Source organism: Thunnus thynnus, chromosome 15 (genome assembly GCF_963924715.1).
Source record: "Thunnus thynnus chromosome 15, fThuThy2.1, whole genome shotgun sequence".
NCBI classification, from domain to species: Eukaryota; Metazoa; Chordata; class Actinopteri; order Scombriformes; family Scombridae; genus Thunnus; species Thunnus thynnus.
The window spans coordinates 5,970,766-5,988,238 of NC_089531.1; the positions used below are offsets into that span (position 1 = coordinate 5,970,766).

Sequence of the window (17,473 nt, forward strand, 5' to 3'; positions counted from 1 at the left end):
ATGAAATAATCTTTTTTAAACAGTTGTGTAACGTCTATTTCAACATTCATATTCCTGTACCTATTTCTAATAACATAACATTTACTTAAAGAGAAGAATTTCCTCCTTGTAGGGATTTCAGTGTTCTAGTAGTCCTATCTATCCCCTTTCTGAGTCAATATATATATATAAATGTATGTATGTGTGTGTGTGTGTGTGTGTGTGTTTGTGTGTGTGTGTGTGAGATTACGTGCATGTCCCTCAGGTTATGACATGTTGATACATTCTGGGCAGTAAGATATGCCCTGTATTTTTGAGAGGTCATTAAGCTCTTTGAAATCTGATATTACAGAGTTGAACTTGTTAAAGTAAATGTTCCTCAGTTGTTTGATTAGTGACACGTGATAGCACTAAAAGTAATATTTGATACTGCCAGTGACGCACACACACAACGAAATTGAAACGGCGACTGGTCTGTCACTGAGCAAGACTCCCCCAAAATCATACCATGAAGACGATAGAGCTTGTTTTTCTGCTCATCTTCTTTTCTGTTACACATTCAGGTAAGATTAACTTTTATTTCAATTTGTTTGACTGTAGTGTCTCCATGTCTCTCTCTCTCTCAGGCTCCCATATTTTACAGAGGATGATGAGACAGGAGAGATTGTTGGTTTTAATCAGTATGGTTATGATGGAGAAGACTTCATAGCACTGGACCTGCAGACACTGACATGGATCGCTCCAAAACCACAAGCTCTCATCACCAAACTAAGATGGGATACTGGGAAAGCTCGATTAGAATACAATAAGAACTACTACATTCACAAATGCCCCGAGTGGCTGAAGAAATATGTGCACTATGGGAAGAGCTTTCTGCGGAGAACAGGTGGAATAACTGTACATGGCCAGAATGTAATATTGTATATGGACACAACATTCAAGTGCCTTTTCTGTTTTGAATGCATATTAACATTCCTATGAAAATAAAACAATATATAGACACACAACTCAATTATTATGTGTCCCAGTTTAAACCCATCTGTTTCTGTCTGCCTCTCTCCAGAGTTTCCCTCAGTGTCTCTCCTCCAGAAGACTCCCTCCTCTCCAGTCAGCTGCCACGCTACAGGTTTCTACCCTGACAGAGCCATGATGTTCTGGAGGAAAGATGGAGAGGAGCTTTATGAGGATGTTGAACACGGAGAGATCCTCTCCAACCATGACGGATCCTTCCAGATGAGCATTGAGCTGAAACTTTCATCAGTCCCGCCTGAAGACTGGAGGAGGTACGAATGTGTGTTTCAGCTCTCAGGTGTGAAGGACGACATCGTCACCGAACTGAACAAAGCAGTGATCAGAACCAACTGGGGTAAGACCTGCTACCTCTGCCTATGTCTTGTTTATTTTGTTTGTCTGTTACCTAGCAGGATATCTCAAGAAGTGCAAAACCGTTTTCTATGAAAGTTGATGGAGTGTTAGATCATAGACCCATGGATCAGATTTTGTTGTATATAGTGCCACCATGTGGCTATTTATAAATCACTACCTCTTGGTTTGAGGCTTCCGTTTCTGTTTAAGTTATGCCAAGTTTTTCCAGGAACCTGTGGTTCAAGACAAATCTTTTAGTGAGGATAAATGATCCACCAATTTGAAGTTGCATATCAGACTTGACCTGGGGATGTTTACAGTTCATGGTTGCACCAAGGCAAAGGGGAACCCCCTTCAAAAAAGTTTCTTATATTTAGTACTATTAGTTTACAGCTTCACTATCTGTGAAGCTTTCCAAGTTGTTAGTTGACATAATCAGCATTAACACATTGTGCAACTGCAACCAAATTTAGATGACAGGTGCTGACATCTACTCCGAGAGGTCCTGCAAAGTTTGATGGCTTTTCACATCTAGAGATGAAGCTACCGAGTCCATGGTACATAACTTGGTTGCTTTGTGCAGGATAAGGTTCTATATAAATAAATTTGCCTTGCCTTGCCTTATAAACTACTTTAAATTTTTGCTTTTTTGTCCTGAACTTTGAGGTGTAGAAAGTTATTTCCTTGTGAATTTTTTGGATCATCGAAAATAAGGCATATTCACTTTTCTCATGAACGGATTTCTGCCAGTGAACAACTGTACCCATTTAAAACAAAACACTGATGTGCACCTCTTTACTGAAAGTGTATTTGATTTTTATTATTTACAACACATTTGCTTAAGTAATATTGATTGACAATACTGCTAACCCTTGCCTGAATGAACCCAAACTGGGAATGTTCTGTTCTGGTTCCAGTTTCTCCCTCAGACTTCCCTGCTGTCGCCGTCATTGGAGGTGTTGCAGGACTGTTGCTCCTGCTGGCTGTCAGCATCGCTGCATTTTTCATCTGGAGCAGAAACTGTCAGGGTGAGAGACATTAATGTTTTACTCCACTAATGAATTTAAAAGGAATACATGTGATAGTCTAACATAAAGAGTAGCTGCATATTTTGTGTGGTACTTTCGGTAAGTGAATCCATTTGTTTGACATTTCAAATGATAATAAAGTGCAAAGAAGGTTTTTTCTGAAATATTAATCATTTTGTAACATTGTTATCTCATCTATATTTCAGGGTTTCAGCTTGTTAACAGTAAGTATTATATCTTGAAATATTTTAATTGATCTTTTTCACCTTGTAGATGAACAAATCATTTCCTGTTCACTTTAAAAGCAAATGTTCTGCATAATGTGGACACAGTTTTGGGCCAAGGTTTTGCTGTTGATGTTTATTAACTATTTGTCTTGACAGGGGAACAGTGAAGATTAGAAAAGGATTCTGAACTCCACTGAATGAGAAGTCAACAAAATCAAAGAGAGAGCATTTTCTCTTAGAGATCAAACATCGAGCACTGAAGTTGCTGAATGAGGTGAAACACTTCTGCCCAGGAACACACAGCCTTCATAAAGAGAGGTAAAGCTAATGACGTCCAGCTAACTGTTGGTCATCAGTCCCCCTCAGTGGAGCTCTGACCCACCAGCATGTTGATGCTGAGTACCTTGGACAGCTCCAGGATGAGGACTCTGAGAGTCAACACGTCATTGTGTAAACTCTTCAGACTCTGACTTTCTTGACTCTGAAGCTGCAGTGACAAAAACTTGTCAAACCTACAAAACAACCATGGAGACAGTTTGTAGGAAGCAGGGAAATATACAATTTGCATTTGTTTCCAGTGTGTTTGTCACATTTACTTGGCTAAATATCCACCTGCAGAATTTCATCTTTTTCTATCTGTTCAAGCAAGTTTGCTCTCATGTGATCAAAGATCTGTTCTCCATGACGTCTGGCAGAGACAGCTACAGTGTGTAGTGAGACAGAAAATGCATTGTGTTGAAAGTTTAATATGCGTCATGACTTATTTGATAGAGTGTGTGTGAGCAAGAGGGACAGTGAGAAATAAAAAATCAGATGTGTGTTTTGGTAAAGTTCAACTAGAGAGCTACATAACATTGAAATCTCTGAACCAGAAAACTTGTTTGTTGTAGAAAAGCGAGTTGACAGACAGAATATTTTATATATACGTATTGTTTTCCTTTTCTGCCATAATTGGTCCAAACGCCAGATTCTCTGTATAATCAAAATTAGAAAGATATATTCAGATACAGTAGAGAATAGTAAAGTAAGTAGAAATACTATAATAATAAATTGAATTTACAAATTTATATACTGGCCCAAAGGCCAGTGTATATAAATGTTTTTCTTTATTTTTTATGTGCATCATTGTAATGTATGTGCAACTGATTTGAACTATTTTTTAACATATTTTAATATTCCTGAGCAAAGTGGGATTGTGATAGATATAATAGTACAATATACAGTAATATACTGCAATTAAATATACTATAATAAATAGAAATAGATTATTTAATACATAGAATTACAATATAACAATATTTATATGTGTATTGCTGTGTATATGTAGAATATAAATGTAATACAAATATAGTATATTCACATATGTAACAAAATATTATCAAAAAGAAATATAAACTATATATATTTAAAACTGATAAATATTCTTTTTTTTTTTTTTTTAAATGTTGTGTTTAGGAGGAAGGTAAACAACTAGACCAAGGGTTGGGATAGCACACCTTTGGCTGAAGGCCTATGTAGTTCATCACAGTTAAATGGGAGAAGTATGGATGGAGAAAAGTTGATAAAGGTAGTTGGTTAGATAATCTGTTAGCAGCAGTCCAGTTTAGTGAACATGGTAATTGACAGTACACCACCCCTTAAAGAAAGAGTCTGAGCTGCATGTTTTTAGAGAGCATATTTCACAAAGGCAATTCAATGTTCTTTACATAATTATATACACAATTATTGGGGCAATAAATAGCCATCAGTCTCTTAAGGAATCAGGAAACACAGGTTTGGTACATTCTGTTCATAGTTACATATAGTTCCAGTGTATGGCAGTGTAGTCAGTCGAGTAGCCTGCCCTGAGATGGGTACATTTTTATAAAAAATAAAATAAAAATACAATTGTTTTGTGTTAAATTAAAAGGGGAAACATTATGAATAATGCTCTGTGAGAAAATAGCTTTTAACTATCAACCCATCAGACACAAAAACTGGGCAGGTCACATGCTTCAGTATTTTTTTCATACAGGTTCTATCTTTGGTTCATTCACTACTGAGCACCTGCCGCACGAGGTTCATCTGTTTCAGTCAGCTCGACTTTTTTTATTGGAACAAGATGAAGACGTTATTTTTATTGCTCCACTTCTGTCACGTCGCCTCTTAAAGTAAGATCACACTTTAATTCTTTCCTTTATATCCCTTTCTGTAACATTAGTTCTACCTTCTTCTCAACTTTAAGACTGCACAAATCGAAATGCTGACATTCTCACACAGAAACAGTTAATGATTAATCTCACGTATCACAAAATGAACTGTAGGCCATACACCTGACTTCATTTTAATGCTGTTACTGTAAACCAGAGAATTACCAAATTACCATGCAGCCTGTGAAATTGTCATCAAAGTCACAGCATCTACACAGAATTTCAGATTTTACTCTTCGTTCACCCAAAAGCTGTATATGCCTTGAATTACATTTACTCGCACATTCAGCAGCTCATTTGAGTTCTTTCCTAATTTTTCTCTTCTCTTTACATTCACATAAGTGAAGCATATTATAAAGTGTTTGTCAAAAGAGGTTTCATTTCCTGTAATCTGTGGTGAACAATGTATACCAGCAACAGGAAATGTCACACCACTGTATGGGGGGAGACGAAACTTCAATTAAAAAAAAAAACCCAGCAACTGTCCAGCTCTTAAAGGGAACCGTGAAAGAGGTTTCCCTCACTGTAATCATTCTTCCTGTTCATACTTGCTACTAAAAGATCCCCTTTAAATGTGCTTTCACTGTAAACAATGGAGGCCAAAATCCACAGTGTGTACACAACAATCATTTTGTGCAAAAATGCATTTAAAAGTTTATCTGAAGCTTATATAATGCTTCATTTACAGTCTTTTTAGCATCAAATTCCTTCTTTGTGTTTCCCTGTTGAGCTGCGGTGGAACTATTTGGCACTAAAAAGACTATACATAGAAAAACGACTGAGGCTTTATATTTGCTTCAGGATAATAAATAATAATAATAAAGAATAATGCAACAACAATAAATAAATAAATAAATAAAATAAAATGAACAATTGATAGTAGGACTGAGCAGCAGCAAAATATTTTTGAAAAGAAAGACATAACAGTAATCTTGATGTCAGAGAGGAGTGGCTGGTTGTAAAAAAAATCCTTGACTGACTGGGAGCTTTGCAGCGATCAACCTCAGATACGTAAAAGCATTTTTTTTTGTCATTCTTGGCTTTATCTTTATCACCAACAAACATCTTCTTCCTTCTTGTTTCCACTGAAGAAGAACAAATTAAACTCTGATAGCTGAAGAGCTTTTTACACATGACTTTTTTCTTTCATTTACTTGGTAATTACATTACATTGGAACACTGTGAGACTGATTTGGAGATGAAAATCAAAAGACAGAAAAACATAAAATAAAATATATTATAATATTATAAAATATTTTTCTTTTGTCTCTGCCTTGACTACCATTAGTGCACATTAGATAAATAAATAAATAAATAAATTATCAGTGGGGAAAGGTGCTGTCAGTATTAATAACAGCTGCATAATACCTACATTGTATTTTGTTGAAACATATTTAAAACTTAGATTTGTTGTGGAAAATAAAATCATGAACTACAGTATTCTGTAAAAACATTGTATTACAATGCATTATCATCCCTGGGACTGGAAAGTTATTTTTGTAGTAGGCTTCCTGTAACTTCTTATAATGTAATAAAAAGTCTGACTTAGCAACTTTTGAGTTTTTCATTACTTCATGAAGTCAGGCTTAAGTAGATTTTGTGTTTACTTTGGGAAAAGCAGAACTGACCAGTCAATGTTGACCTGTTCTGGACAAATGGCGGGCGATTTCTCATTTCAGGTTAAATAAGAAGACCACCGCACACTGTTGAGACCGCAATGTATGTCCAAACGACCAATGCTGCCCCCCAATAATATTATATATATTTTGATATGACTGTCAACATTACATATTTTTTTGTATTTGTAAATATTTGTAAATTTGTATTTGTATTGGTATTTGTTGAGGCAGCAAAATTATTTGTATTTGTATTAGAATAAAATTGGAAAGAGGCTTAAAAATCCTGTTTTTGTATTTATCACGCTTTTAATTTTAGAAAATTAAAGTGTTACAATAAGTGTTCATGAATAAACTACCTTACGAAGGAGGTCCCCACACCAGGTCTTGAACTGGAGTCTCCCAGATCATAGACGACTGCGCTGACTACTGAGCTAAAACTTTACTCATCAACTCATTGCAGACAGACCTCTACCTATTTATACACCAACATCACAGAGACAGTACACCATGTAACATGTAGTAGAACTTCAAAGGTGATTCTTGCTTTGCACTTTTCATTTATTGCCTATTTTTACAACCTAACTTTGTGGAGAGGAGAAGGGGAACAACAGGTTATGGAGAGTTGCTTGGGACTTACCCCTGATAGATGTAACAGTGGAGCAGAGGGGAGAGACTGAGATAACGATGTAACCGACCTGCAACCAGTTTGCAGGTCGGTTACATCAACATTTGACATGTTTTTTTTTTCCTCCCAAAAACAAATTTTTTAAAAATATTTGTATGAAACAAATATTCATAGAAAACCCACTATTTGTGCTTTGCCGAATACAAGGACACACCCATGTAAGGTAGTTTATTCATGAACACTTATCATTCTAAAATTAAAAGTGTAATAAAAACAAAAATAGGATTTTTAAGCCTCTTTCCACTATTATTCAAATAAAAATAATTTTGCTGCCTCAACAAATACAGATACAAATACAAATACTGGGCTCCCTGCACATCCCTACTGTAATACTATACCTACATTACAAACAATGATGCTGCATTGGTTTAGGAAGGGAATGTATTTCTGATGTTCTAATTAATAGCAAAGAGAGTAATAAGTAAATATGTAAGTAAAGTAATACTTTGATTTCAGGTCATTTTGGTGTATGGGAACGGTTCTCAGTGTTCACTGCAGTGGGTGCCTGAGAACAAAGACACTGTTCACCAAAGTTGACGGGAAGTAGTCTGCTTGCAACAAAAACAGCTGCTTCACAAAAAAGAAAGTAAAAAGAATAACGCTTTAAGTGCAGTTTGCTGCTGCAATTTTCACCTGGATTTTCATATTACTGACTTTTCAAAATACAATTTTCACCAAGTAAAGAACTCATAGCCTATGCTATTATTAAATTATTATTAATACTTAAACATCTAATCATCAAAATTATACATGACTCCAATTAAAGAAAAACTTTTTTAACTATCATTAAGTTTTCTTAATGATAGTTGTTGCACCAATGAAATAAAATCCAAATTATTGCAAATGAAGAGTGCTGTCAGATGGTGTGAGTTCAAGTATCAGTTATACTATAGTGTCCTGTCAAAGTCTAGCCATTTATTATCATTTTACGATGTAACAACACTATGGTTAAGGTCTGGTTAGGTTTAGGCACAAAACCCACTTGGTTAGGTTTAGGGAAAGATCATGGTTTGGGTTAAAATGATCACTTTGTTAATATCATTTTAACCTAAATTTATATTGTATTTATTGTATAGTCACCTGCATTAGTTTAGATTACTTAGATCGGGGGTGTTATGAAACCTGGAATGCATTAAGAACAGTATATAATTGGGTGGATGAGGACAGGAAGTGATTATTAGAAGAATGGCAATCATATTTTAAATTATATTCATAAAAACATTATGTAGCCTAAAAATGTTAGTAGGTTGCTGGCTGCTAGGCCATCTTCATGGTTAAAAAAAGGACAAACAATTTATATAAATGAAATAGTCTTACAACACATCACCATATGATTTATATAATTAAACCTGGTTAAACAATGTTAAACCTGAGCGTTGCTATTCTCAAAACTCACAAGGCCATCTTCAAAGTCTAACAATTGCAACAAAGTAAAAACAATTTGGATGAATGAAATGGCTTCACAACAACTATCTAATTCCAATCCCACACAGGTTCTAGTGGGAGCTATTAGCACCACTAGCTGATGTAGTTGTTATGTTATAAGGAATAATTAATCATAACTTCAAAAGCAGATTATCTCAAATCAAGGACTATTTTAATGGACAACTCAGAAGGTTATTTTTGCTCCTCAAGACTTTTAGTTGAGGACTAGACCTTACTTCCCCTTAGAGTAAACTTGCAGCTCTCATTTATCCTAAAAAATAAATAAAAACGAGAGAATAATCGTAATAATGAAAGCACAGCAGAGAGCACGAAGTGATGTGTCATCATTTTTAAAAATAATTCCGTCCAAAGTCTGACTAGAACTGAAACTAAAGCAGAGTATTTTACAGAAGTCTGAACAAGTTACTTTCTATTACTGAACATTTGACTGTTTGTTAATCCAGACACTTAAAGGATGTGAGGAAAAGCTTCACTCTGTCTGACTGTCTCTACCCACGAGCTGGACTGAATCATCTCAAAGGGTGGTCCGGAAACACTTTTTTATTGGAACAAGATGAAGATGCTATTTTTATTGCTCCTCTTCTGTCACGTCGCCTCTCCAAGTAAGATCACACTTTAATTCTTTTCCTTTATACCCTTTTCTGTAACATTAGTTCTACTTTCTTCTCACACAGAAACAGTAAATGATTAATCTCATGTATCACAAAATTAACTATAGGCCATACACCTGACTTCATTTTAATGCTGTTACTTCTAACCAGAGAATTATTGAATTTCCATGTAGTCTGTGAGATTGTCACCAAAGTCACAGCATCTACACAGAATTTCAGATATTACTCTTCACTCACCCAAAAGCTGTATACGCCTTACATTTACTGTTTTTAATTACTCTGAGGGTCTGTGGCACACAGTCAGCAGCTCATTTGAGTTCTAACTCAATTTTTCTCTTCACATTCACATATTTGAATCATATTCTAAGGTGTTTGTCAAAAGAGGTTTCATTTCCTGTAATCTGCCGTGAACACTATATTTCTGCCACAGGAAATGTTAAACCGCTGTATGGGTAGAGACACAACCTGAGTTAAAAACACCACAGCGACTGTCCAGCTGTTAAAGGACAGATTCACAATTTTTCAGGTCCATCTTAAAACAACAGTCAGGTGCCCATATAAACACTGAATGAGGTTTTCCTCACCGTAATCATTCCTCCTGTTCATACTGGCTATTGAAAGATCCCCTTTAAATGTGCTTTCAGTGTAAGTGATGGAGGCCAAAATCCACAGTGCGTCCACACAGTTATCGGGTGCAAAAAGCTTCAGCAGTCTGAGTTAGTCATATCAAGTGGATATCTGCCACATTTACAGTCTTTTTTAGCATCAAATTCACTCTTTGTGTTTCCTCTGACAGTGTTTCCCTGTTGAGCTGTGGTGGAATTACAGTAACAAAAAGAGGAACTTTGGCACTAAAAAGACTCTAACGTTGAAAGATATCTACTTGATTTGACTCCTTTGGACGCTGAAGCTTCATATCAACTTCAGATAAACTTTTAAATACATTTTTGCACAGAAGGTGGACTGTGGATTTTAGCCCCCATCACTTACATTGTAAGTGCATTATGAAGGTCAGTATGAACAGAAGGAATGATTATGGTAAGAAAAATCTATAAATCTATTTTAATGTTCATTTATGCAGCTGACTTGTTTTAAGGCAGACTTGAAAAATGATGAACATGTCCTTTAAGGCAGTGTATTTATGACTGAGGCAGACCTACGTGTAGGCTATGTAACAGGAGTGACATCACCGACTAAATACTGAGCCTCCCCTTTCTGTTTTAATCAAAATAAAACAATAAAACAGTAAGCAACATGAACCTTACAATGCACATAACATAAAACTCATACTTTGCTTGTATACTACCCACAACATGGTGTTGACAGTATCTGGGAACATAAAATCTGGGTGAATATCTGATAAAACAGGTCTCCTCTAAAAATACTGATTATTACAATAGTATGAAAATTGCTATAATATATTCCTTTTTGGCATAAGGTGGTTAGAAAAGGATACAAAAGGATGTAAAACATGTTATTAATAAAAACTGAAAACCTCTTTTTCCTACAGAAACACACTCCCTAATATTTCTCTTCACTGGATCTTCTGGAGTTCCAAACTTCCCAGAGTTTGTGGGTGTTATGATGGTTGATGAAGTTGAAGTGGTCTACTGCAACAGCAACATCCAGAAAGCAGAACCCAAACAGGACTGGATGGAAAATTTAATAGAACATGATCCAAACCATCTAGACTCTATATATACTGCAGAGTGTCTGGCAAGTCAAAACTTCTTCAAAGACAACATTATAAGTTGGATGCAGCGATTTAACCAAAGTGGAGGTATATTTACTGTTTTTTTTTTTTTTTCAACTGTGCAATAAACACATGGTTTAGTGAGCAGCTATCAGTGGAGCCATCATGACTAACTGAATGAACAAAGTGCAGTTTTGGGGGTTTTTATTTGTTTTTTTTCATGTCATTTTCACTACTTGACTTTTGTGGTGCTTGTATTTTCTCTTACTTTGTATATTTTGATTGTTATGCACCGTATCACCAAGGCAAATTCCTCCTATGTGCAAACAGTCCGTGCACCTTTGATAACACGCGAAATGACCCGTGTACATCCAAAGCTGTGTTCAATTTGTTTGATAACAGGATAAACAAATATATAATGCATTACTTTGTTTTTACTGCTTTCAGTAATTTTAGCAATATTTCCATTTTTTTTAAATTCACACAAAAAGTGTAAAAACAAAATAACAAATTGTATATTTGTTTATCCTGTTATCAAGAACACAGCATTGACGGAGGGTTCATGAACCGCTAACCTACTTGGCAATAAACCTGTCTCTGATTCTGATTCTCACTGAAAAACACCCTGAAACAACCATAACAACCAGTGTTGCCAGATGAATGATAATTATCATACTTGTACGATTTTTTTTTTTTTGTACGATGTAATGCCAAAAGTCCCATAATGAGCGATCATTTTGTGACACTTAGTATTAGTCATTGTAATCAGTCTAAACCATCTCATTTTAGCTCAATTCCTGACATGATCAGGATAGGAAAATATGCAAATATATATATATAACAAAATTAAGTAGGTCTAGAATTCAGAGTTGAGTGTTTGTGTATGCCAAACATTTCAGATTCTTTCACACTGTTTCTGCCAGCAGTCTCATTCTGGTTTACTACAGTCTCTGTCTTTGTCTCTCTCCCAGGTGTTCACACTCTCCAGAGGATGTATGGCTGCGAATGGGATGATGAGGCTTATTACGTTAATGGTTTTGATCAGTATGGTTATGATGGTGAAGACTTCATAGCATTTGACCTGAAGACACAGACATGGATCGCTCCAAAACTACAAGCTGTCATCACCAAACACAAGTGGGACAATGACAAAGCAGCAATAGCAAAGCAACGTCATTACCTCACCCAGATTTGTCCTGACTGGCTGAAGAAGTATGTGAACTATGGGAGGAGCTCTCTGCTGAGAACAGGTAGAATCACATGATCCAAGATAGATTCATGCATAGTCTATCCTGTCTCCAATGTACAGTAACATTACAATGAATATGAAGCAACATCACTCTCTCTCAGGTCAGTGTCTTCTGTCTCCTGGTGGAGTGTTGTCTGATCCAAAAACATATTTCCAAAGCATTTTTGGGCAAAAACCATGCAGTTTACCATGGGTTTTAGGAGACATTCAGGTTTGTATGAAAGTGATGTGTTTTGATTCAGTTTTACTCAAAAACTGGAAAGTGGCTCCAGGCAAGTTAACATGACACAAACAAATATATGGTCACAATTCCTAGAGAAAGAGAGAGTGTGTGTGTGTGTGTGTGTGTGTGTGTGTTTCTGTGTGTGTGTGTATGTATGTGTGTGTTTGTGTGTGTGTTTGTGTGGTCACGTTTTTGAGCAGCTATTTGAAAGAGGCAACTGTAAGGGTAAGTGTAATGGAAGTATGACACTTTATAGCCAATAAATAAAACTTAAATAAAGTGATATAAGTATATTATGACATTATCCAGTTATTATATTTTTTATGATTTTTTTTAATCCAGCTAATAATGTAATAACCAGACAATAATTTAATAACTTATTACATTATGTGCGAAAAGTTATGTTATTGGTTTAGAAATTTTATTACATTATGGACTTTTATTACATTAATAATGGAAAAATTATTAAAAATGGTTATTGGCAGTTATTACATTAACATGAGTTATTATATTATTGGCTGCTACATCGGTCCAGTGCATTTAGAAAGATCTCACACACTCATACAGTGAGCGAGTATGTTAGGAAGACACTGTCAGTGAACTGCGTGTGTGTGTGTGTTGTGGGTGAGGGGGAGGCATCAGCGTTCTGGCTGAGTGGGCGTTTCCATTTGAAGAACCCAGAAAGGAATGCAGGTGGAGTCGCCCTTTAAAATGTGTAGTGAAAACAGGGGAAATGACAAGAAATTGTTGTGGTATTCATACAGCAGTTGGTGAGATCAGACTGGCCTGCCAGTTCTGCCACATGAACAATTTAACAATGAAAGTTTGAGCATTTCTCTTGGAAGGGGAACAAACACTACAAATTTGGAGAAATTTTCATTTGAAATCCATATTTTGGCCACTGTATAAAGAAAATGACTTTTTTCTCTACTTTCTCTGATTTACACTGGGCACACAAACTCTCTCTCTCACACTCTCTCTCTGCAGACCTTCCCTCAGTGTCTCTCCTCCAGAAGACTCCAACCTCTCCGGTCAGCTGCCATGCTACCGGTTTCTACCCTTACAGAGCTGATGTGTTCTGGAGGAAAGATGGAGACCAGCTTCATGAGGACGTGGACTACTGGGAGATCCTCCCCAACAACGATGGATCCTTCCAGATGAGTAGTGACCTGGACATTTCATCAGTCCCACCTGAAGACTGGAGGAAGTACGAATGTGTGTTTCAGCTCTCTGGTGCAGAGAAAGACATCGTCACCACACTGGACAAAGCAGTGATTAGAACCAACTCGGGTAAGACTGGAATCAGAAGTGATGTAGGAAATGCACACCTGATTTTTACCTCCACCGAGGAGGTCATGTTGTTTGGTTACACAACTCTGTTGGTATTTTTAACTAATAGCAAAGTATGTCAAAAAAACATCTGATAGCTGAAGCAGGTGCACTGCACTTCATGCTTCGGGGTGAACGGCTGGTCTGTTGTGTTGGCTCTCTGTATAAACACTTATCTCGTGCACATGAAGTAACAAAAACATGGGAACGAGTTGTATCTTGTGTTCACACAATAGCATTTCAATCACTCTATGAGTTAAAATGTGGCCTTAGTATATATATTTTTTCTCTCTATGGCCTTTCTGTGCCTCTGTACATTTGAAACAAAGAGGTCCTGCAACTCTTTGTCCAAATTATTTTTTTCATTTTTTTTTCCAGTTTTGAGAAATGATGATTGTAATAGAAGTAGTAGAATGTCGTCCTTTAAAATGTGTAGTGAAAACAGGGGAAATTACAAGAAATTGTTGTGGTATTCATACAGCAGTTGGTGAGATCAGACTGGCCTGCCAGTTCTGCCACATGAACAACTTAACAATGAAAGTTTGAGCAAGCTTTTTTCTTGGAAGGGGAACAAATACTAGAAATTTGGAGAAATTTTCATTTGAAATCCATATTTTGGCCACTGTATAAAGAAAATGACTTTTTTCTCTACTTTCTCTGATTTACACTGGGCACACAAACTCTCTCTCACTCTCACTCTCTGCAGACCTTCCTTCAGTGTCTCTCCTCCAGAAGACTCCCTCCTCTCCAGTCAGCTGCCACGCTACAGGTTTCTACCCTCACAGAGCCATGATGTTCTGGAGAAAAGATGGAGAGGAACTTTTTGAGGAAGTGGAATATGGAGAGATCCTCCCCAACAACGATGGATCCTTCCAGATGAGTGTTGACCTGGACATTTCATCAGTCCCACATGAAGACTGGAGGAAGTACGAATGTGTGTTTCAGCTCTCTGGTGCAAAGAAAGACATCGTCACCACACTGGACAAAGCAGTGATTAGAACCAACTCGGGTAAGACTGGAATCAGAAGTGATGTGGGAAATGCACACCTGATTTTTACCTCCACCAAGGAGGTCATGTTGTTTGGTTACACAACTCTGTTGGTATTTTTAACTAATAGCAAAGTATGTCAAAAAAACATCTGATAGCTGAAGCAGGTGCACTGCACTTCATGCTTCGGGGTGAACGGCTGGTCTGTTGTGTTGGCTCTCTGTATAAACACTTATCTCATGCACATGAAGTAACAAAAACATGGGAACGAGTTGTATCTTGTGTGCACACAATAGCATTTCAAGCACTCTATGAGTTAAAATGTGGCCTTAGTATATATATTTTTTCTCTCTATGGCCTTTCTGTGCCTCTGTACATTTGAAACAAAGAGGTCCTGCAACTCTTCATCCAAATTATTTTTTTCATTTTTTTTCCAGTTTTGAGAAATGATGATTGTAATAGAAGTAGTAGAATGGTAGCAGTGTATCTTGTAATAAGTTTATTCATACAGTATTCATGTGTGACAACACATTTGTTGGAGCAATAATGATTAAGAACATCGCCAGCTCTGTCTGGAAAATTACTACCTCCTCAGCAGGACTGAAATTTGTCAGCACTGAGCTGTTACCCATGAAAACACATTCAGAACCACACAACATGACTTGTGACGTTCCAACAATCTAAATGAGCCCAAACTGAATGCTCTGTTGTTTTGGTTTCTGGTTCTCCTTCAGGCTTCCCTGCTGGTCCAGTCATTATTAGAGTTGTTGTAGTACTGGTCCTCCTGGCGTGCTGCATCGCTGCATCACAAATCTTCATCTGGAAAATGACAAACAATGGTGAGTGACAAAAATGTAACTCCATAATTTGTGTGGTTTTTCTGGTAATATAGAGCCCATAAAATATAAATATCTCAAATGCACTGACATTTCTAGTGATTCTTCCATCTCTCTTTTACTATATTTCAAAATCTCACTAATAATAATTTCTCATTATTATTTTGTGGTTTCAACTTGCAAATACTAAGTTTTTCTTTTTTTGCTCTTGTGTATGAGCTACTAATATACCACAAACTCTGAAAGCAAATTCCCTGCATATGTGGACACCAGTTAGGTCAGTAATTCACTTTGACTGTCTGTTCCTTTGTCAGCTTCAAGATGAGACGAGGATGCTGAACTCTACTTACTGAGGAGTCAACAGAATCAAACACTGTCTCAGAGAACGCTTCTCTCTACTGACAATCATCTGGAGAGAGTTGATGCTTCTAAATGCTGCATAAAGCTTATGCTTATTCATGCAGATGCCTCCCACCCAGGACTGACAGAACTGGTGGTTGCTCAGCGGAAAAAAAAAAAAATCATTAGCAGTATCATTATGTGAGTGTGTAGAAAAGTTAATGCCTGTGTATGTTTTCTGTGCTTTTTAAAAAAAAAAATCACATATGTGCATCCAGAGATCCAAGAACAGTGTCTGTTTCCACAGAATGTTTTTATATGTTAAATCAAATGAATGCTTCACACATTGCACTCATAGGAGGACTGATGGCAACACACACTGTACAAAGTTTATGCCATAAATCATGTTTTATTGTGCTTTTATTAAAACACTGACTGCAATTAGATTTGAGGCTGGGTTTCAGTAACTTTCCACTAGAGAGCAACATAATCTTGAAAACTCTCATTCTGAAATTCCTCTGCTGTGAGAGAGAAGCATGTTATCAAAGAGAAACTACACGTTTTATTTGTTCATCTCCTCATGCTGGTTTGTTCTCATGTGATTAAGGATCTATTTTCCATGTGGTGTTTTAACCAAGACAGTTGCAAATCTGTAGTGAGAGATACATTGTGTTGAAAATGTAATATTCAACATTCAATTCAATTCAGTTTCCTTCATTATAACTAAGAGATGGTGACTGAGGAAGGATAAAATAAGTGTGTGAGAGAGATATGAAAAATGATTAAATTCCACTATATTTTCAGGAAATTTTACAACGTCTACATAGATACAGTAAATAAATGGCATTTTGTTGTTGCCATTTTTGTCAGAAAAAGAAATAAACGCAGTAAAGTAATTTGTGAAAATTCAAAAAAAAAAATTCATAAGAGGCTAATTTTAAGTTAGAATTTAATAAATAATAATAAAGAATGATGCAACAGCAAAAAAAAAAAAAAAAAAAAAATGAACACATGACAGTAGGACTGAACACATGTCAAAGATTTTAGAAGAGAAAGACATTATAGTAATCTTGACTGGGAATTCATCAGAGATCAACTGCAGATACATAAAAGCAATTTTTTGTTCCTGGCTTTATCTTTATCTTTAGCTTTAACAAACATCTTCTTCCTTCTTGTTTCCACTGGAGAAGAACAAATGGAAACTCTTTGATAGTTGAACAGTTTTTAACTCATGACTTTTTTCTTTCATTTATTTGATAATTACATTATACTTGAACACTGCAAGACTGAGATGGAGATGAAAATCAAAAGACAGAAAAGTATAAAATAAAACATATTTTGCTTATGTGTACCTTGACTACCATTAGTGCACATCTTCGTCGGTGTAGCTCTCACAGGGTACAAGAAGAAACTAGAAGAATCCTAGTTCTAGGATTATAAGGATATAAATAATAATTGCCCGAACTATTGCTGTGCCGCAGGTATTACTGCCTTTTGTAAAGCACTTGATAATCACTGATTTTAAGTCTGTCTTAGAACAACAGTCAGGTGCCCATATGAACATTTAGATTTCCTTCAAAGGCCCTACAATGTAAGCGATGGGGGATGAAAGTCCTTGTTTTGCGCAAAAATGTACCTAAAAGTTTATCTGAAGATAATGTGAGGCC

General features: G+C 36.2%; 3 protein-coding genes across 3 annotated transcripts in view; all 3 read left to right on the forward strand.

The window, feature by feature from the left end:
- Positions 1-479: 479 nt before the first annotated feature.
- Positions 480-17,473, forward strand: part of LOC137198330 (major histocompatibility complex class I-related gene protein-like) — a 37,372-nt gene continuing 20,378 nt past the window's right edge. Inside the window, exon 1 of the mRNA XM_067612085.1 lies at positions 480-542. Within this exon, the coding sequence (XP_067468186.1) occupies positions 488-542 (55 nt within the window). The 5' untranslated portion in view covers positions 480-487. The remainder of the gene's footprint in view (positions 543-17,473) is intronic.
- On the forward strand, positions 619-3,827 carry LOC137198492 (major histocompatibility complex class I-related gene protein-like; the record flags this gene model as incomplete). The annotated part of the gene is made up of 5 exons (XM_067612370.1): positions 619-865; positions 1,043-1,345; positions 2,262-2,372; positions 2,579-2,596; positions 2,756-3,827. Coding segments are annotated over 5 exons (690 nt in total), but the record flags the coding sequence as incomplete, so codon positions are not given.
- On the forward strand, positions 10,166-16,649 carry LOC137198493 (major histocompatibility complex class I-related gene protein-like). Its single transcript, XM_067612371.1, has 6 exons — positions 10,166-10,187; positions 10,660-10,929; positions 11,814-12,092; positions 14,350-14,652; positions 15,366-15,470; positions 15,782-16,649. Exons 1-6 carry the CDS (start codon positions 10,166-10,168, stop codon positions 15,790-15,792), a joined length of 990 nt encoding a protein of 329 aa, XP_067468472.1. The 3' UTR covers positions 15,793-16,649.

What these genes read in the sequence shown, in the direction of transcription:
- LOC137198493 (XM_067612371.1), top strand. Translation starts at nt 10,166, where the DNA reads ATGAACAGAAGGAATGATTATG. An exon ending in GAGCTCTCTGCTGAGAACAG is followed by an intron (nt 12,093 to 14,349) that starts GTAGAATCACAT and finishes CACTCTCTGCAG; the next exon opens with ACCTTCCTTCAGTGTCTCTC. An exon ending in AGTGATTAGAACCAACTCGG is followed by an intron (nt 14,653 to 15,365) that starts GTAAGACTGGAA and finishes GTTCTCCTTCAG; the next exon opens with GCTTCCCTGCTGGTCCAGTC.